This window comes from Lissotriton helveticus, chromosome 1_1 (genome assembly GCF_964261635.1).
Source record: "Lissotriton helveticus chromosome 1_1, aLisHel1.1, whole genome shotgun sequence".
Classification (NCBI taxonomy): Eukaryota; Metazoa; Chordata; class Amphibia; order Caudata; family Salamandridae; genus Lissotriton; species Lissotriton helveticus.
Window position 1 is genome coordinate 1,829,925,644 of NC_136057.1, and position 22,067 is coordinate 1,829,947,710.

At 43.0% G+C, this 22,067-nt stretch overlaps 1 protein-coding gene across 2 annotated transcripts in view; it reads right to left on the minus strand.

The window, feature by feature from the left end:
• Nucleotides 1-17,207, minus strand: part of FAM234B (family with sequence similarity 234 member B) — a 414,455-nt gene extending 397,248 nt beyond the window's left edge. Inside the window, exon 1 of one of the 2 annotated variants that reach the window (XM_078641116.1) lies at nucleotides 17,009-17,207. In XM_078641116.1, the coding sequence (XP_078497242.1) occupies nucleotides 17,009-17,123 (115 nt within the window). In that variant the 5' untranslated portion in view covers nucleotides 17,124-17,207. Of the gene's footprint in view, nucleotides 1-16,593; nucleotides 16,722-17,008 lie in introns of those variants that run through there. The other variant, XM_078641119.1, reaches the window with a different exon arrangement.
• Between the last annotated feature and the right edge of the window lie 4,860 nt (nucleotides 17,208-22,067).

Sequence of the window (22,067 nt, forward strand, 5' to 3'; positions counted from 1 at the left end):
GGGAACGGATGAGCTCTCTGGAAGTACGAACAACGGTGGTTGAAAGGGAGCTGTCTGATGTTAAAGAAGATACTAAAACCCATGATGCTCATCTCACCGATGCTATGTGGAAGCTAGAGGATATGGAGAACCGTATGAGGAGGAATAAACTCCGATTCTTAGGCATAAAAGAAGGCTTGGAAGTGGAGGACATTTATTCCTTCATCATAAACCTCCTTAACCCCTGCCATGCTCATGACGAGCTTAGCTCGTCATGAGCCACGGCGCTCCGGTGCTCATGGCCCGTGGAACGTTCAGGTGCTGGGAGAATTTCTCTCCTCTGCTGAACGTTCCACTGAGCCAATACACCTGTGACGAGCTAAGCTCGTCATGAGCACAGGAGCGCCGTGCCTCATGACGAGCTCAGCTCGTCATGAGCATGCGGGCGCTGTGCGCGCCCCCCTCCCCCCAGCACAGTAGGGGAATAACCCCCGCAGTGAAGGGGTTAAAGAATCTGCCCCTGAGCTTACAGGGTGGGAATGGAAATGGGAAGTCTAGAGGGTCCACCGGTTCCCCTTCACTAGATATATAAACTGTGGTAGAGACTCAAACCAACCAAGGACCATTTTAGTCTTTTTTGGTAATTACATGCTTAGGCAAGCTATTTTTTAAAAAGCCCGACCTAAAGCTAGACGGCAATATAAAGAGTGCTCTTTTTTTGTACGCTCAGATTTTTGTCATGTTACCGTAGAGCATGGATGGCGACTTCGGCAACTGATTAAGTCCTTTCAGGATGCTGGGTTCGAAGCCTTTTTACTTGCCCCTGCTAGGCTGAAGACGATTGTTAGAGGGGTGGTCAAGGTCTTCACCTCAGAAATACAGGCTAGAGAGTATCTAGATCATCTAGATCAAACCCGGTGGGATAAAAGAATTGTCTGAGGCATCAATATATTTGTGGGGTTAATTTAAATAAGATTTTTTTTTTCATTACTAAAAGGTCATATATGCATACAGGCAGTGGAGTGTTTTTTATTATGTGTTCCTTTTCTCTCCCCTTTTTTCTTTCTTTATTTCTATATGACGCTTTAGCTTGATAAAGTGCAGAGGGAGCCTTGGGGGGAGGGGCGCTTTGATGCTCTTTCCTGTCTCCAACACTCAGACCTTCTTTGGTCTGGCTGCTTCTAAGGGTAGCTGAGGGAGGGGGGGGCTCGAGGATGGGTGATGGGGATGGGGCAAAGGGAGGCCATTCTATGTGGTAACTAATGGTTAGAGAGCAGTTTGGAAGGAAAACTAAGTGACGGTCTTCAGGATCAGTACAGTATTTGTGTTAACTCAGAAATGGTAATACAGCTGGAAATAATATTGTTTCGGAATTATGGCTAAAGTTCGTATTGCGTCTATTAATATATGTGGGCTCAATGATATGGCTAAGAGGAGGAGGAGGATCCAGGAAGATCTCAAGGTATTAAAGGCAGATATCTATTGTTTACAGGAGACCCACATTGCCAGGAATGATAGCAACCTACTTAATTCCCTGAGGCTGAAGGTAGCAGCTTACACAACACAAGATGTGAAGACTAAGGGAGTCGCAGTTCTTATAAAAGGCAGTGTTTTCAACTCTGGTAGGAAAGCGGTTGATAGAAATGGTAGATAGGTATTATTGCAAAGCAGGCATACAACCGGTTCTTTTACATTATGTACAGTATATGCCCCTGTTTTAGATGACCCAGGGCTATTCTGTTTCTTGACCAATGAATGACCATCGTGGCCAGTTCCGTTTGTGGTGTGTGGAGATATGAATCTTAATGGGTCCAGAGACACTCCGGGAACAGTAGAAACTTCAAGTAAAGGGCGGAGGCTATATTCGATGAGAGCGTTTAAAAGTCTTGTGATTAATATTGGTTTGGTAGATGCTTGGCCTAAATTTAGAGTTCCAGAGCCCGGTTATACTTTTTATTCAACTCCACATGACAAGTTTGCTAGATTGGACTACTTTTTAACCTCGCCATCTATACTCCAAGATGCACGAATAGAGCTCTTACCCAGAGTTATGTCTGACCTTAACCCGGTAGTCCTAGAGTTTTCAGTAAAAGGCATAAGAAAGGAGTATTCTAGATGGACTTTTGAGAGGGCTCTGCTTTCAGATCAAAAATGTATTGAATATATGAAGGATTTGATCAGGGAATTCTTTGATAATAATAGTGGTAGTGCCCCCCTGGTATGGCCTCGGATGCTTTTAAAGCAGCAGCGAGAGGTGAGATCCTGCAATACTGTTTGAGTGAGCGAAAAAAAGAGGCAGAACAGATTAAACAGTCTTATCAGAACAGAAGCTTGCACGATTAGAAACAGAATTGATCAGCATTGTGTCTCATGGTGGGGAGGTGGTTAGAATCCTGAGCTCTATAAACAGTACTAAAGCCTGCCTGAATGATTTTAACGCTGAGAGACTTGCAGGAAAATACTTAGCTGAGAAGCAGAATTTCTATGAATATAGCGAGACGGTGGGCAGATTACTGGCAATCAGGGCCAGACAGCAGGTGCCAGCAGGATACATAGATAGGATTAGAAATATGTAGGGCAAAGTCGTGACAGAGCCTGCCGAGATTAGAGAAGCCTTTAGAGAATTTTATGAAGACCTGTACTCAACTCCATCTTGTGATGGTTATGTAACAAATTTTGAAGTACAGGAATTTGAACTGATTGGAAGGGTCCCACAGGAGGAGGGTGCCCGGCTAGAGGCCGAGATTACATAGGAGGAGCTATTTAGTGCTCTTCAAGCCCTTTCATCGGTCAAGGCATCGGGAACTGACTGCATCCCTATAGAGTTGTATAAAGTCTTCGTTAGTGAGATTTATCGTCCTATGCTTAGTTTATTTCAGGAGATCAAGGAAGGGGCTACACCACCGGGTTCTTGGGGTATCGCGAATATTGTCATCTTTTTTAAAAAGGGTAAAGATCCAACTAATTTAGGCTCATATAGGCCTATAACGCTGCTAAACAGTGATGCTAAGCTTTATTCGAAGATCTTTGCCTCACGTTTGAACTCTGTGATGCACCATCTTTTTTCAGTATGGCAGCACAGTTTTATACAAGGAAGAGGGGCTGTAGATCACGTTAGGAGGTTAATCACTGTCTTTGATGCTACCGAGATTGCTGCTAAACCTATGGGGGCAGCTTTTTTAGACGCGGAGAAGGCCTTCAACAGGGTGTCATGGAGTTTCTTATGGCAGACCCTAAAGGCTTACGGCCTAGGGGATTGTGAAACCAATACATGTCTTGTATGTCAACCCTGTAGCAAGATTACGAATTAGGGGGGTAGAGACGGCTCCTTTCTCAATCGGCAGGGGAACGAGACAGGGTTGCCCTGCCTCTCCCCTGCTGTTCGCCCTGTACCTAGACCCCCTTCTTAGACGTCTGGAGGACTCCACAGAAATTATTCCTGTTAGTTTGCAAGGCGGGGACACCAAGCTACTGGTCTACGCTGATGAGGTGGCTATTATTTCATCTGACCTTGACCGTGCAATGTCAGCGGTTGAAGGTATGGCTGAAAGCTTTGGGACTCAATCAGGTTTTTTATTAAATAAACCTAAAACGCAGATTGTGACAAATAGGTTTGTTACAGGTATGGAGGATAGAACTGTAGAAAAAGCGTTTTACCTAGGCATTATTATCTCGGCTACGGTGGATGATATAGTGGATCTACATATTACCCCTATAATGGGGAAAATAAAAAATTATCTCCAACGATGGGATAATTATAAACTGTCAATAGCAGGGAGATGTAATCTCATCAAAATTATGATCCTGCCAAAACTTTTGTATATTTTTCGTGCGATCCCTTTGGGAATTCATAATGTTTGGTTTAAGCAAATAGAGAAGGAGGTAGCTAGGTTTATTTGGTGTTACCAGATGACCAGGAGAGCGAATGCATTCCTTTCCCTTCCAAGGGATAGAGGAGGATGGGGGCTCCCGCATTTTAAGTTAGATTATTTAGCGGCTTCATTCCAATATTATTGGCCTCTCTTTGGAGTTAAGGAAAAGGACAGGGGGGATCCTGGTCAAATACCAACAATATATGAACTATTGATAGGCGCCCGGGCTGATGGCTGTCTTCTGAAATTTTATGAACCAAGCTATTTTAAGAAAACGCATTTCAAGGTACTGATTGCTCCCTTTCGCAATTGGGCAGGCATAAAAAAGAAACTTGGGGTAGGTAGGTTCAATCGTTATTCTCCTATAATTTGGAATGACCAACTGCCAAAGGAATTCGAGGATTTTGAGGCAAAATTGCAATTCGTATAATCTCGAAAAGCTGGGGAGTCTCATTTTGTCCAAAATCAGTCTGGGTGTTGCTTGTGTTCCCATCAGAAAGGATCTGGCTTGGCAATTTACACTTGACTGTTCCTATTGGAGCAGTGCCAAGGCTGATTTTCATATGGCTGGTTCCAGTGTGTGGTAGCATGGTGGGCAAAATAATGGACTGGATATTGGCCCAGTGTAATTACCAGTGGCTGTAAATTATTCATCCAAAACACAAGTCACTTTTACGTTTTCCAGATGAGAAAAGTAACCACATTTACAACTGCATTGAGAAGCAAAAATGATTAGTCGAAACAAAGCAGAGGATGACGACTTCACAGGAAGATAGCCATGACTATTTTCCAAGTTTTGTAACCTAACCTATTATTCATTGGGCCCCCCTCATCCTTCAGTGTGTCGGTGCAATTCCCTCCTGTAATTTGTTAATGTCTCATCCTGCTACAAATGGTATTGTCTACAGTTGATAATTCATTATTGTCTCACCCTGCTACAATTGCTATTTATAATCTACCGTAGATAATTTGTTAATGTTGTATCCTGCAACAAGTACTACATTTGATTAAAAAAACCAATAAAATTGTTTTACAATCAAAAGGCTCAGCATTCCATCTTTGGTCACTCAAAATGCAACACCAAAGGTAAATCCTGGTCATAGAGGAGCGCAAGGTAAACCTGGTGGTATAACTTGTATGTCTGGTCTTCAAACACCTTATGAGCAATCCACCATACATTAAACCAAATGTAAGCTAGGATACCAAATCAGAGGAGTATGTGTAGAAAAGGAGTTCCCTGAAATCCTTTGTGAGCACCCACCACAATTTGAGCTGCAGAGTTCTATAGCACCTGGAGGACCAATATAGGCCCTTATCAAGGCGCCATGGTACACCCAAATATTGTATTCCATCCGCAAGCCAATAATGACAGTGCCTGCAGAATGCCATCCGTCAAAAGTGAGGCCCAACAAAATTATGCTAACAGCTACAGAAGAAATAGTTTGAGGAGATGGCACAGATCTAAGATGTCAATTTTCGAAAAGTGTCAGTTTTAAAGGCCAGGTTCTTCACTGAATTTACAAGCTTATGACAGATGATCCATATCTTTGTACCAGAATTCGACCCCAAGAGGTCTGCACGAGTGCCAACGTTCACTCAGTCAATAGCGATCCATACAAATCCACCCTTCTCCATATATGGTCTAAAGAGAGATTCTACGAAACACATTTAAAGGGTCACAAATCAAAAGAAAAATGATAAGCCTAATCAGAAAACAAGCAAGCCAGCTATGGCACAGCGGTGAATCTAATCCAATTCGAGATTAAAAGGGCAGTCTTGACTGATCACTGGCATGAACATTTGTATTTAACTGCATGCCTATAGTATTGAAGGACAAGCCGCTGTCATTTCTTGGTACCAACGGCTGGATGGGAGAGGAGTGGGCATTCGTTGGGTGAGTGGTTTTGTTATGTATGCTATTGCTACTATCATTTCTTATTATCGCAAGGCAAGCCACATTTGGCTTCCACTGTGCGATATGAGATTTGTTGTCGCTACTCCTCAACGAGATGTGCTTGAGGCACCTTTATATAACACTGTGGTGTGGAGCAATCCTGAGTCTATGATACCCACATAGCAACTGAATATTGTAATTTGTGTTCAATATGACAAGTCCAATAAAGCACAAATGGTAAAACAAGCATTTGCAGTGCAACTGGTCTCGCATTAGGTAGGTTAGTGCTATTAGTGTTTTAATTACAATGTTGCTTTTGGTGTTGGTTTGAGTGTAGTGTGTGTAATTAACATGTAAGTACTGGTATGTAGTGTGTAGTAAGTATGTGTATGTATTATTTATGTTGCAGGTTGTGCTGGTGGTAGAGGAGTAAGTAGCTTTAGTGTGCAGTGTTTGAGTGTTAATGATTAGTTGCTGTGTTTTTAAAGCCTTTGTAGCATGAGCATGGATGGTATGTGAATTACAATTGTGTAAGAGTATTAGATGTAGTTTTGTGTAGTTGTGTAATAAGTAGTTATGTGTTTGTGTGTAGCAGTATATATGTTGTGTGTGTTTTTGTGTGTTGTATGCATGAAGTATATAGGGGCCAATCTAAAGGACAATGGGCTCTAAATCTGTAAGCAGCATAACATGTACGTTTCCGCAAGAATGCAATATTTATAGATGAGATGCTGTGGGACATGTGAATGAGGAGAAACGTAATGAGCAAAACATTAAAGATTTGTTGAATCTCAGAGATTTGGGTTTTTTTGGGGCGATAGTAGAAGAGAGAGTATGCAGAGTTGTAGTTATAAATTAGGTAGGTGCAGGGGGTGTCTATGGGGCATATATACGGAGAGTGGTAGCACAGTTGGAGCAGAGGGTGAAGGGGAGAAACAAATAGAAGCAGGCGAGGGAATAAGGGGGGTAAAGGAGGAATAATGAGTTGTAGAAATATTGTGTAAGATTTAAGAAGCATGAAGGGGGAGTATTATAAAAGACATGAAGCAAGGAGATATATGCATAAGAGCAACAAAATAGAAAGTAAAAGAGCAGAGATGTTTGTATTTAACATGTAGGCAGTAGAAAAAGGAGAGTACGCAGGTGGCCTTACAGCGCAACAACTGGGGTGCATGGGGTGGCAAGATTTTATTAGGGGCTATATTCATGTATTGGACGATGCGCTTTGCAGCATATATATGCAGGTTATAGCATTTAAAGGCCTAATGTAAAGCCTATATGTTAGCACTGTGGCCTGGTATGCCGTGTTGCAGACAGTGTTAGATTCTGTGGAAAGAGACACAGAAATCGCTGCAATGCTGCAGATACTTTTTAGGTCTTGCTGAGCCAGCGCATGCGCTGCTCTGCGAGGAATTTAGTGAGTGGCTTTTGAAAGTGCTACCAGAGGCTTTTGCTGGCCTCAAGCTTGCGTGCACACGTGCAGCCGCTATGTGGGTTTCTGTCGAGGCTCATTAAGCCTTGCGTGCCTCTCTCCGCCTTGCTTGCGCGCGCTTCAGTTCCCTTACCCTTCCCCTTCCCCTCCCCACCACAGAACGTGTCACTCTGCTGGCCTCCACGCCCTCCTGCGCACACATTTCCCGGCTGCGGCACAGCCAAATGGTCCCCAAGATGCCACCTAGAGGTTTTGTCAAAGCTCACCTGATTGTCTGTGCTCGTGGCCCACCTTGGAGAAGCAGATTTCAATAGTGCATCCTGCCCCCGTTTTCCCTCTCCCCTCGACAGACACGCATGAAGCTGTTGAGTAAGCTAATGAGCCCCTCTCCTGCCATTGAAGTTTCGCCCGGTATCTGCGCTGTGGGGATCTAAGTACGCTGCCTTTTGCTCTTCATTTGTTTTAACAAGTTTTGGTATGTGCATCGTAAATCCGCACATGAGCTCACGTGCTCCCAGGCCGCAGCCAGCATGCTTTCAGACGCATGAAAGTCGTGATGAAAGAATACAAATATTGCTTCCATAAATCTGCTGCTGTGCAGGTGTTTATAAGGCCCTGCAGATTAGATGGACGCTGCCGTGCCTGGTGTTTATTTAGAAAATATGGTTTGCATACCTTCATGGCACTGTAATAACTTATAATACATTTACAATTGCGCAAAAAACAAGTGACACCCCTAAAATAGGGCACTACATTCCTTAATTTTGTGAAATTTAACTTTGTAAAAATTCAACTAGTTTAAAAGCCAATGAAGCTGCAGCCTGCATCTTTCAACAGGTAGCTTCGTTTTAATGTACTAAGTTACGTTCTAAGTGCCGAACAGATGCATCTGGTTGGTTTGTCTGAGCGCACATTAATATTAAGTTGTAGCGGATAGAGTGTGGCAGTGGGGGGGATGCCGCAGGCTGGAGCCGGGTGGGCATCGCTAACCTTGTGACAGAAACAAATGCATTAAATAAACGTGAAAACGCATTGATCTGCCCCTCACATCAATGACACGCTAAGGTGCAGCAATCTAAATCCATGTGTCTATTTGTAAATGGTTTCTACTTGGCTTTTGATGCATGGACAATAGAACATTTTATCTGATTCTAGTATTTAAAGTTCTACATATATCAGTGCCTCGTCAGGGGCAGTAAGCGCTATATAAAATCTATTGAAATTCCAATCTATAATTAAAACAAATTACAGATAAGCCTGCTGTATTCCATGATGCATAAAGATACACGACTTCCAGTCCTGTGCATTCATTTAAGAAACCAGTGCATTCTGGGAGGTGTAGTATTGCCATTCCTCAGTGAACCAAACGGACTTAACACATGAAAACAGTGATTTTCAAAATTAAGGCCTCGGACTGTAAGACACGTCCTATGGGTATGCCTTGATCTGGCAAACCTATCTAATTGTACAGAAATGAAAAGACAAAATAGGTGTAATGGTATCTTTCGGTGACTCCTGGTATCAGTTAGAAGTTTAAATTGACTAACAGCGATTTGCATTTTCTGTTCTGCTGAACAGTCGTGTCCTGATCCACAAAAATCAGTCACAAGTTTACTCCCATAGGTTTCCTCCTGTATCCTAAGTACATCTCCAACTTTTTCAACATTCAAAAAGGTTTCAAGGAATACTGATGGGAATTGGAACACTCTCAGTTTCACAGAAGAACTCCTGCAGTTATTTTGTGAATACATTTTTGCACGAGCAAATGTACACATTTATATTTCAGTATGCAGAAATCTCTGGACAGATGCAAACAGACCTCCTAACTTTTCTTTGTTGGTCCATGACTAAAATCTGTTTAGTCATGTGAAGAAACCTCTTCCTGAAAAGCTCACCTTTTTGAAGTGCGGTCTCCCATTCCCACCCCGGATGTAGATTTACTTTTGCCCTTGACACCAACAAACCCGTGATTGTATTCAAAATGGGTGTTCACCTCTTATTTCAAATTCTCACCCATGAACACCCACACCCTGCCCTGGGAGCAATGTACTTTCAGGCAACAATAATTAATTACAATAACGGTGTAATATCGCATGTTAGCAAATCGATTTATGAGTGTAAATGTGACTTTGCATTCGCAAATCATGCCATTTATAATTCTAAGTTTACGTTAAGAGAGCACAATTGCTTTGTGAACGGAGCCTGATGTGTGTAATATCCATGGAGTCAGAGTTGCCATTAAAAGCTTGTCTTGTGTTGAATGTTTATACACCAACCGCTGACTGTACATTAATAGCATGAAGTGAACCTTTAGAGCTGCAACCGAAGGAAGCATTTCTTTGGAAGTTTCATAGGAATGGAGACCGCATGTCCTCTTCAGAACCAAAGATGATGATTATCTGAAACAAAAAGTTAGGAGAAACGTCCCTTCTCTGCAAATTCTCCAGGGTTTGTGGCTTGCTGTCCTATGCAGATAGAGGCAAACAGGCAATGTTTACGGTGACACGCCCTATTAGGCAAGGCGAGCCCAGCCCTCTCAACAAAGGGTAAGAATGTGTGAGCGAGGATATGAATGAATAACACACGGATTCTTAACCTAGCTGTGCTATCACAGGCCTTGTCTAAATAGAACCTGGCTGAGAAATGTTAATATATAAAAATAAAAGCAGTACTTTGGAAAATGTCTCTTTTGTATTGGGAAGTGAGAAACAATACATTCAAAGTAACTACATTTTGAAAATTACCATGAGTGTATCTTATTAATGTAGTGTGTTTGCAGATATTCTAAAAAAAAGTCTATTGGATGTTTATTATTTAGAAAAAAAAAGCGATTTCCAAACTTAAACAATTCTTGCACTGGGTCTAAAATGAAAAGGCTTAGAGGTTTTAAAAAAAAATGCTTTAGAATTAGGCCTGCCAGCATTATTCACTATCCGATCTCTTCTACAACATTTTACAAAATGTTGTTCAAAACTGGCAACACTCTGGTAGTCCCAAACACCTCTCACTGCTTCTGACCTATTGCGTGCCCCCAAACATCTCCATCTACCTATTAACAATGAGAACGTACTATACACACACTTGTGCGAAATTATGTCCCCTAACCCACATCTTGTGGCACCTGCAGAATGATGTGCATTTTTAGTGTATTTTGCCTTTTTGTTAAAACTTAATAGGCCTATTATTTCTAACAGGATTTTTTTTAATACTTGCAATTTCTCTTTTTTTGTTGCCTCTAAATACCCCTTTTTCTACAAACTTTTCACCTACTCTCAATACCAAATAATTTGGGTCTATGCTGAAAGTCTATCCCAAGACCAGATAAATAAGGACATAGGCTATCTGGTCTGTGTCACCTAAATACCACCTTTCAGGGTTGGGCTTTCATTTATAAGGGCAGTGTATGCTGGGGGTGGTAGTGTGTGATTTGCTTAATTAAAGTGATTGTCCGGACATCTGTTAAGTGCTTGATAAACAAGCATTGGCATAGCCAATAGGTCTCGCCTTTGGGACCTTATAAGTGTTTAGCCATGCAACAGTTAATGTTGTTGCAGTAAGGATATTGGCTGCATAACTAAATACTTATAAGGTACCAAAAGCGAGACCTATTGGCTATGCCAATGCTTGCTATAAAATCCAGTTGAAGCGACGCGCAAGTAAAAGTGGGATGCAGCAATGAGCAAAAATTGTAAATATCCTGGTTTAAACATCAGAGATGTGTTCCCTATATAGAGATGTGTATTTTACATAGAGGCGCTACAAGGACACCTCCTTGACCAGGTATTCTCCAGTCTAGTTGACCTCAAGGGAATTGACCCCACTTCACTACGGTGGACGGATCATTTCCTGTTAAACCTTCTTTGGTCGCCTCAGACTACTAGACCCAGGACGCAATCAACCTGGGCCTTCGGTCGCCCATGGAACAAGCTCCCCCTAGCCAAATGGTCCCAGGAGCTGGAAAGGACCAAACCCAGCTCAAATCCATGCCCGGTCAAAGCTAATGAGGATTTTCTCAATTGGGTAAAGGAGTCACTCAATGCGGTCCTCCCCAAGATTAAGACAAAAAAACTACGGGGCTTCATAACGCCCAATGGTTTTCCCCGGAATTGCTCACCTTAAAGCAGCAATGTAAAGTGAAGGAAAGACATTGGAGGAAAGATTTTCTTCCTTCAAAAAAACAGGATTATAGGCTAGCAATTCTTGCCTACAAAGTTGAATTAAGAAAAGCCCAAGCCTCTTACTATGAGAATAGAATTTTAGCATTGTCCAACTCGCCCAAAGAGACTTTTAACATCATCAAAAACTACTCAAAGCCCCCTCCCCAAGAACGGCTCCCGACGCCTCTGGTGAACAGTGCAACAAATTGGCCGAGCTTTGTAACACCAAAGTCCAGCGTATTTTGGAATCCCTCCCATCCAAGGGGGAAGAGGATAAATTCCCACACCCTCAGACGGATTCCAATTCAGACCCCCCTGAATATATCCTCGAGGCCTTCCCACCTGTGTCCCAGGAAAGTTTCATCTCCCTGCTGGCTACGGTAAAGAGTGGCTCTCCCACTGACCCAGAGCCACTAAACAACAACAGGTTACCTCAATAATAGCCCCCAACTTGATCAACCTGATCAATGCCTCGCTGTCCTCTGGAATAGTTCCCACCCAATGGAAAGACGCGAGAGTTAAAGCTCTACTTAAAAAGCCTAATCTAGACCCGGTAGAATTGGGCAACTATCGCCCAATATCCCTTTTACCTGCCATAAGCAAGGTAACAGAGAATCACGTCAACCTAACTCTTTCTGGGTTTCTTGAAAACCACAGCCTCCTTCATTCCTTCCAAACCGGGTTCTGCCCGCGCAAAAGTACCGAAACGGCTTTACTGGCAGTAGTAGAGGAGAGTAGGAAAATCCTGGACTCAGGAGGTTCAGCAGCCATTCTACTCCTGGACCCGAGCGCCGCATTTGATACGGTGAATGATTTGATTCTGATTCGGCGACTCAGGAGTATAGGAGTGGACGGAATGGCGCTTCTCTGGCTTTCCTCCTTTCTGGAGGGGAGAACCTTTCAGGTCTTTGAAGAAAACATTGTACTTAAATCCAACCTTCTGTCGAGTGGTGTGCCACAGGGCTCATCACTCAGCCCGACTCTCTTTAATGTTTATATGTCCCCTCTAGCAGCCATAGTAGCCCCTAATGGAATCCGGATGATTACCTACGCCGATGACACACAATTGGTGGTTGGGCTTAACCATGCCCTCTACTCCTGCCTAAATGACATCTCAAGCTGGATGGACGACTCCCAGCTTAAGCTGAACGGAGAAAAAACAGATGATGATTTTGGGCAATACTCTCAGTTTTAATCCCAGCTTGATGTGGCCCCCCAGCATGGGCCCAGTCCTGAAAGCAGAAATTAAGAGCCTTGGTGTATGGCAGGACCAGGACCGGAGCCTTAGGACCCAGGCCAGGAAAACGGCACCCCTCTGCTATGGTATACTTAGAATGGCCCGAAAGGTCTTGCCCCTCCTTCCTTTTGAGGCCAGGAAAGTACTGGTCCAATTTTTAATTCTCTCAAGATTGAACTATGGAAATGCTCTGTATCTGGGCGCTCCCATCTCCGCAGTCACAAGACAGTACAAAACAGTGCAGCGAGACTCCTGACGGGAACCACCAATAGACTCTCAGCAAAACCGGCCCTCGGTTCCCTTCATTGGCTCCCGGTTAGGGTTAGGTTCAAAGCCCTGTGCTTAGTACATAAGTCCATGCAGGGACTTGGTCCACCTATTATCTCCACCATGATTCGTCAATATAAAGCCAACCGGAATCTTCGATCAGATGATTTGTACCTGGCAGAGATCCCTAGGATCAAGAGGTCTGGAGCGGCGGTAGGCTTTTCTCCTATAATGCCTCCAAACTCTGGAACTCCTTGCCTCTCCACCTCCGCACAATCCCTAACCATCTGGCTTTCTGGAAGCAATTAAAGACCAGGCTCTTCCCTTAACCCTCTGTCTCCCCTGTGTCAGTTACTAGCGCTGGGATGCCCCGGGTAGCTATGCGCTCTACAAATGTCTTTCCATTCCATTTCCATTCCATTCAATTCCATTCCACAAGATGAGAAAGCATGTAGGTTGAGTTAAACAGATAAGCATGCCATACACGCATGTTCTGCTGAAACGTTCCTATCAAAGAGAGAGCGAGGGCACTCGAGAGAATACAATGCAAAAGAAAGTGCAAGCGGATCATAATGGGATACTCATACCGTTGTACAGGTATTTGAAGCAGAAATGAAAACTTTGTAATACGGGTCGTGTATACCAAGGCCTAAAACACTGCATCATAGAGGAGCATTACATAGTACATGAAAAGCATAGTATTTCTGTTTCCAACAGAACCATAACAAACGTAGCATATAAGACATCACGGTAGCACCCAAACTCCTTTAAGCAAAAATAATGGTGCAATGACTTGCATAGATTTGCGGGAAGCTGGGGAATTTGCCTGTAGGCATGGCATCGACTCACCATGCACTTAGACAAGAGGGTTCTGTGCACCTTAGTACTATCTGTGGTGTTAGTTGTTGGTAATATACACATAGCAGTGGCAACGGGCAGTGTCCAGAGACACATGAACTTAGTGTATTTCTTTTAAAAGTGATAGGGCATATTTTCGGAGGTAGCTCTATCATACCAGTATCTGGGCGTTAACTCTTATACACACAGAGACATTACATGTCATACAGTATCAAAAGTATTTTTTTTAAAAAGTATCTAAAATAGTACTGCAAGTGTTCCTTAGACCCATTTAATCACTGCTACCTATAAATAAGAAGTAACATTTGGACAGCCAATGCAACATAAACAGCAAACCGCACTGGTACGGCAAGCTTTACAACTGAGGGGCTGCAGTATACGTGCTTTTAAAGATACATTCTGGTGGACGCAACACTGTAAACAGCGAGGAGTTTTTGCCTGCTGATACTGTATGGCGTACAGCAGTGTGGGCTACTGCTAGACACAATGGGACACAGCATGTTGTATACAGCGGGTACGGCATAGCTTCACGGACACTACTTTTTATACAGTATTAAGATTACATTTTCGAGAGACTGTTTTTTTCACCCAGCAGTAAAATGGCCGGTTTTGTACTGAAACAGACTGAAAGTAAGAACAGTGTAATTAGTGCACTATGAGTAGTGTTGCAATGGGCTAGGAATTCTTACATGTTCAGGCAAATTCTTGGGTGTGGGGGCATTTTCCTTGCTGTACGAGTATTTATCATATACTTAAAGTGCACTCCACGTACGCCTGGAGCTGTCTGATTGCTAACTAGTTTATTTAATGCATACACCTTGTCATGTGGCCAACTAGAACCAAATTTCGCGGGGGGGGGGGGCAAAAAAGATTGGGGGGGCTATTTCTCCTACCAACAGGTAGAGTGGGTGGAAGAAGGGGTAAAAACTCAACAAACGGCGTATTTAAAATTAAATGGTCTTTTAATGACCTGTGAAGTACTCGGGTGCGGCTGCAATTACAGCGTCTGAGCTGACACTCCCACGACCCGGGGTGCTTTGCAAGTTCCATGGGTGTTGCGGGCCTGCACCTTGTGTTTGCTGTAGGGGAAAGGGGGTAGGGGGAAGTGGGGGGGGGGGGGGTTAGGCTTTAGCCAGTTACTGAGTACTGACATGCGTGTGGCTCATTGAAGGGCAAGCTGGTGCACTATACTAATGCTCTGTGTTTGGAGAGCAATGTATAATTGCCAGAAATTCCCACCGATATTGACAAACCTAAAATTGCACACGAATCTGCAACAAGATGTATTTTGTATGCATTTTGTTGTTTAGCATGGTAAGTATTGTATATGCGGATTCCAATAATGCTATTACACTAACACAACTGAATTTTACCTTTAAAATAATTTACATTTGTTATAGAAACTGAGTTTATCTCAAAGAAAATGTGAACTCAAATGCTTCACCCCACAAAACACATGATCTGCTTGATGCAAAGCTTGCAAACCTTCCTTAGCTAATGTTTACATTTTAGAACTGTAACTTCAGGCGAGTGGCCTTAAGAGGCCCCATTATCATGGCTGACGGTCACTTTCAGTATAATGGTTTATACAGAAGCCCCTGTCCATGAATATGGGCTACAGCTTGCTTTACTAAATGTCCAAACTGGAGTTCTTGAAGTCAATTATTCAAAAACAATTATTGTTTATCAGTCTTTTTGGGTGAATCACGATAATGGTACGTTTCACAGTAACGAATATATTTTATTTTAGCATTGTTGCAAAGCAATTTTTGTCGGTTTCTGGAAATAAAATAAGAATCTAATCATTTTTCTGCGCTCGTACATACCATTTAGAGAGTAGGTTCGACAAGTTACATTCTCTACAGGACAGGTAGATTTTTGTTGCATTTTGGCCATTGGACAAGCAGAATATTTAAAACATGCCATGCCCCAGATGTGGTCTGTGCACGAGTACAAATATGTCTATGAGATACATACATCAAACACGCAGAAGGTGATGAAAAGAATGCTTGCAATTTGTCTAACCGCTGGCAATCGCTCTGTTGCATTTCAAACCCTCGTGCCACCTCAGTTTGGGCCCAGCCTTAAGCAACTCAGTCTTATCTCTGATCCAGTAGTAACAGTCCAGCCCAAACTGACAGGCCAGGTCTTCCCTGAAGAAAAACGCAAGCAACCCAAAAGCGGTTTCGCCCTGATAGGCGCTCATCAGTCGGGAGTAGCTTGGTTCCACTGCCACAGTGAGCATGGAACACATATCTGGACATACCCTTGGAACTTAAGGCGGTCCATCAAAAACACAGAAAAGGTTATGCAAGGAAAGCTTGCAGTTTGTCTAACCACTAGTTTTGTGTTATTAAAGTGGCTAGGAAATAACTAAAAGTGTATCTAGGCCAAACCAAAAAAAAACAATGTAAAATTGTACTACATCAAATGTGTATGTGACCCACCCCCTTGGAATGCCACGGAAAAAAAAGTAAATATTTTCTCTGAGCAGACAATTGCATACATCAACTGAAGGCCCGGGTGCCTGGGGCTGAAGCTCAGGGCATGGAAGCTGCAAGGTAAGCAGCACATGTGAATGCAAACACTAAACAAACACTATGGACCCTCCAGGCCCAACTGAGTTATGCTAATCCAGACCAGCGCACCCAACTGTCAAATCTATTACCATCACTCTATCCCTACGCTAAACTCACAAGAAATCAGAAGCACAAACTTAACAGAACTACTGCACAAAGAATAAAAATCACTAATCTAATATTAATTTCTAATCGTGGGTTCCGGGGTAGGGTGCTACTCGCCACAAAGAACTTCTACACCTCTTCAGGGGTAGTAAGCTCCATACAAATACAATTTCAGCTTAACTCGGCTGTGTCAGGATCTGCAGGCATACATACCCATCTGTATGTTGGTTAGTCGTCTGCCCGGGTAACTGTATGCATAATCTACAATGCGAGCGAGCAGTGTACAAATGCTTCATCCATTTGGCATGGGCAATGCTTGTTATATACGGTTCTTACTTCGCCGCTCCATAGAGGAGGACGAAATGAGGGGGGGGGGGCAGCACATTCCTCCAGCCCCACAAAACAATCGGGCGTCTTTGCTGCAAAGGGATATCTTCATGCACACTCTGAAGCCCCTTTGTGGCAAATGGCATTTAGTGGCAGGGAACGGGTTTAATAATGCAACCTGCACACCTCTGCCACATTCAGTGGCGTCACAGTCCCCCACCTTCCTCGGAACCTGGTGATGCTCGCGCCAGAAACCTCTTCTGAGCCAGGATCTCACACTACACCCCTAACGGTCCCTTACCTGGCAGCTTTAAAGCCCTGGACAGCACCGTAGCCATTGCTGATTTTTGGCGAGACGCGAAGGCTGCTGGGAACTGCAGTTCTTTCGAGGGGCGAATAGGGGCATAACGCCTCATTTGTTGCAGACTGGGAGATGCAGCAGCAGCCTTTCAGCCCCGGGATCCACTGACAAGTGTCGCCCACGCAGGCGCTTGAGGAACAAGCACAAGTGTTTGTCAGAAACTGAAAAATCAAAAAACCCAAAACAAAGCCGGCCTTAAAACGAAATGATTGGGTTACAAATGTGCATGAGCTCTCGCTGCTATTGTTCTATTCTCCACTCTTCAACAGTAATGAAAGTGGTAACGAGCACACTGCTTCTTCACTCTTGAACAGTGCTCAAAGCGATTGTTACATTTTTTATTATTAAACAGTGCTCAAAGCGATAAACAAGGACTGGCAAATCCAAAAAATGTCATTTTGTTATTTCTTTACTTTGTATTATTTGCAAATGCTTGCAATTAGAAAAAAACTAAAAGTAAAAATACATTTTATAGAACATTGAGCATCACATATAATTTTAATAGAACACTGTTGATGTTCCCTAGCAAGCTGGTGTACTTGGGATAGGTGTACAAACTCTTTTTTAGTGCTTATGCACATAACAGGAAAATACGATTCTTAGGTGCTCAATGAAAATGTACTTTATTTCATCAGTTTACAGTAATAAAACATATAAAGGTTGATTTTTTTTAATGAAATAAATTGAAAGAAAAAAACACTAGTAAAGTTGTAGCCCTCCAGTCCTGGCGCTGAAGTGTGCTTTTTAGGTCCCTTCCGACAAAAGTGCATGCACTGTCATTTGTGAAACACTTTATCTACATACAAGGGGCTTCCAGCCCACCAGTTACTTAGCACTGGTTGGCTTTATTTTCAGTCTTATTTGCTGTGCCCTGTTTGGTCAGCGCATGTGGGCTTCACTTTCTCTTCATATTTTCCCCCATCGGTGGAGCGCAGACCAAGTACTGCTTCCTTTGTTTGGGATTGTTCTTCCCCTGCTTCTGCTTTCTGTCTCAGTCTATTTTTTTCTTAAACCTGCAAGACTCTGTAAGAGTGTATGTGTTTTTAGGTTGCATTGCTTCAGGTTTTAGTTCAGGCTGTTTGTTTTAGTGGTTCGTTTGCTGTGTTCGGTCCCTTTTATTTTTCATCCTCTCCTCTTCTACTCTTTGGTGCAGCATAACAACACCAGCAGGCCACAGGTTATTAGTGTCACATTTAACAATTATTTAAAACGACATTAATGGCTTCACGCTATTGATATTAAGTAATCACTTGTTTAGTCTGTAACAAAGTGCTTTTTTGTACTTGTTTCATGATTCATAGGATGTCTTGGACATGATTAAAATGTTTTATGAAAAAAACAGAGAGTATTTTAAATTGGGTTATGTTTGCACAATTATGGGTTAGATAGGAAATTTGAGAATAAACATAACATTATTCTACATAGTTGTTTGCCCGCTGCTATTGTAGTTCATCCCATAGCCAGTGTACATTGTAACACAGATTACCAAATCATGCCATACTACAAAATGACAGGCCACTTCATATCATATTATAAAATGATAGACCATACTGCCCCATACATTGACAGACCATACTATACCATACTATACAATTACTGGCCATACCATACAAGGATAGGCTATACCATACCATGCCACACCATACAATGACAGGCCATACCATTCTATATAACAACAGGCCATATCACATCAAACCATACCATACTATACCATAACATATCATACCATACAATGGCAGGCCATACCATACCATACCATACTATACAATGACAGGCCGTCCCATACCATACTATAGAATGATAGGCCATACCATACCATGCCATACCCAAACCATTTTTAGGAAAAACAGGCTAATAGTGGGGCAGCATGTAAGGCCTGCTAAAGTAATAGGCCCACAATTACCCCCTTGTACGGAAACAGGATTTTTTGCTGGGTTCCCCCCACTTTTGACCCCATTTGGACTATTAGCTGCAGATTTTTCGACTTTGAGAGTGCATTCATGCCTGCTGTCCAGAACTCAGTGTCAATGTTCTGACCAATTGCAAAAGGTATATTTAGCTGGTTACACCCAATTGGGTGATTTACTTATACATCCCTACTATATGGTACCCAGGATACCAAGGGCATGTGAGGCAGGGTGTTCATTTAGGGCTCCAGCACTGTTCGTGCCACCCAGCATATGAAAGAAATAATGGACCCCAGCCTGGCACTGCAGACTGAAAGGGCAGTGTGTGACACTGCCAGTTCAACTTTGCCATTAATGGCAAAGCCACCACTTCCCTTAAGGATATATGTAAGTCTCCCATAAGGAAGGTCTGTGGAGACCTATGGCAGGGAGCTATATATTATTAAGTGACATATATGACTTTTTATATGTCTTAGCAACAACAATTCTAAATTGTCATTTTGCCGTGGAAGGGTTAGGTGCCCCATAGGCTGACACAGGGTTACCGGGTGGTACCCACGTCCAGCTAACTTCTACATGTGATAACCTAACCAAGCAAGTAAGGTATTGAATTAATTGTCACCAACAAAAACCAACAGAGAGTCTACAAACACTAACAAAGTACCCAACAAAATATTACAGGAAAATATCTCATAAATGAGTTCCCATCAGTACACCATCGAGACCGCCCTTCATCATCTGGGATCTCTTTAGACACTTGTGCCTGCTGCTGTTAGAGGTGAAAAAACCTGCACTGGCCTGATGACAAGCCATGTACCAGGAAAAACCACAGCAGTTGTATGAGATGTGAAAGAAGGCGTGTCTGGTGGAATACTGAATAGCAGTGCAGTGAAAAGGTGTGGGTGAAAAGAATAAGAAAAGGGGTTCTAAAATTAGGTAGTGTTCAGGGACAACAAATTTAATAACCACCGTCACACTCCTAAATCAATAAAAACAGTGCAAATAAATGGCGTAACAATTAACCACTTAATAGTTGTATAAGGTCGACATGTTTCTGCAGTCTAAAAGAGTCTCGAGATCTCGTGCTGCTTCCTCAGGACCAGATCAGGAGCTCGGAGGGACGACCGGTGTACCGACGGATAGTGCGGTGCATCCATCTACCTGAGCTCGCGCCAGGTGAGGTGGGGCTTTTCCTTCCCATCGAGTGGGATAGGAAGATGGTTACACAGTTACCTACACTATTCAGGTGATATGGTTCATTTAATTTTGGTTATTTAGCAGTAGCACTATTTGGTCCTGAGGAAGCAGCACGAGATCTCGAGACTCTTTTAGACTGCAGAAACATGTCGACCTTATACAACTATTAAGTGGTTATTTGTTACGCCATTTATTTGCACTGTTTTTATTGATTTAGGAGTGTGACGGTGGTTATTAAATTTGTTGTCCCTGAACACTACCTAATTTTAGAACCCCTTTTCTTATTCTTTTCACCCACACCTTTTCACTGCACTGCTATTCAGTTTTCCACCAGACACGCCTTCTTTCACATCTCATACAACTGCTGTGGTTTTTCCTGGTACATGGCTTGTCATCAGGCCAGTGCAGGTTTTTTCACCTCTAACAGCAGCAGGCACAAGTGTCTAAAGAGATCCCAGATGATGAAGGGCGGTCTCGATGGTGTACTGATGGGAACTCATTTATGAGATATTTTCCTGTAATATTTTGTTGGGTACTTTGTTAGTGTTTGTAGACTCTCTGTTGGTTTTTGTTGGTGTCAATTCTGTTCAGGGGATTCAACAGTCAGAGTCTTTAAAATTACCCCTGGGACCTCCTTTTGTGTATAGTAATTGAATTAATTGTGACATTAAACCCGACCTGCTGCCCATGCCAGATTTAAAGTCACTATTAAAGTTAAGCAACTTTTTGGTAAGCTGCCACTTTACACTCCAGTTAGTCCAGTGACCTCGCAAAGGCACTGACACTTAGACAGGTTTCTGACTACCTTGGGAGATGTGTGAATGACTCCCAGGCCTGGGAACAAAGGCAGTTTCTGGGGAGAGAGGTGTCATATTCTCCCCCAGGACCGCCACTCAAGGTGTTAGCCCAAAAGGCAGGCTTCAAAGGTGGAGCCGCCTTTAAAGGGTTGCTGTGACAATTTCTCTGAGCAGGATGTCTTTTGTTCATGCAGAACACTTAGGAGACATAGCAAAGGAAGGGGAAACCAGTGTCTAACTGGTTTTCTGGGGGCGTGTAGCCCAGTGGTAGCCACACCTCTAGGGTGGGCTGTCCGGCTTCCGATGACCGAGGAGGGTCGAGTCATCTTGAAGGGTGCAAGAATGGGTACTCTCGGATAGCCAGGTGCCACACATCACAGAAACTTTGTCACTTGAGAGGAGGGAACCCAGTAGCCCATTGGCTAATGGCTGTGTGGTCCCCTCAGGGCACTTTCCTGGAATAAGTAACGCACCTCTGGCCCCCTGCCCCTCAGCTCACTATGGAACCTTCTGAGACCACTGTTTAAAAAAAAGGGATTTGGTCCTGCAGGCAAGTGGTCATGGCATGCTTCTCAGGAGAGGAAGTCCAAATGGCTTGTCGACTTGTAAAATATATCAAAGCTGCAGAAAGCCGAATCAAAAAAAAGAAAGAACAAACTGTTAAAGACGGCGCATTGTCCATATCCCCAGAGCAAAAATACTCGGATTATACAGAGGCACAGTAGGCTCGTAGGAGCACACGAGGACAGATTACTATAAAGCACGAGCATACGGGGAAAAGGACGTCTTGCCTCCTATATGGGATGTGGACTGCAACGCACTTAGGATGGGAAAGTAGGTCAGGTCAACCTTAAGATACCTCCCATGAGGAACACAGGAGTGCCTTAGTGGTAGACGAACATTCCTTCCTAACTACTTTTTAACTCTAATTTTTAGCATTATCTAATTGAAGATTTTTAATAACTTACCACAATTATTATTTTCCATGCTGCTATAGATATTTATAATTGTTTTTTATCGTTGCTGGCTTTGTAATGGTTTTTATTAACTGTACAATAAAGTATTAACTTACCTTACCACTATGAGGAAGAAGAAGGT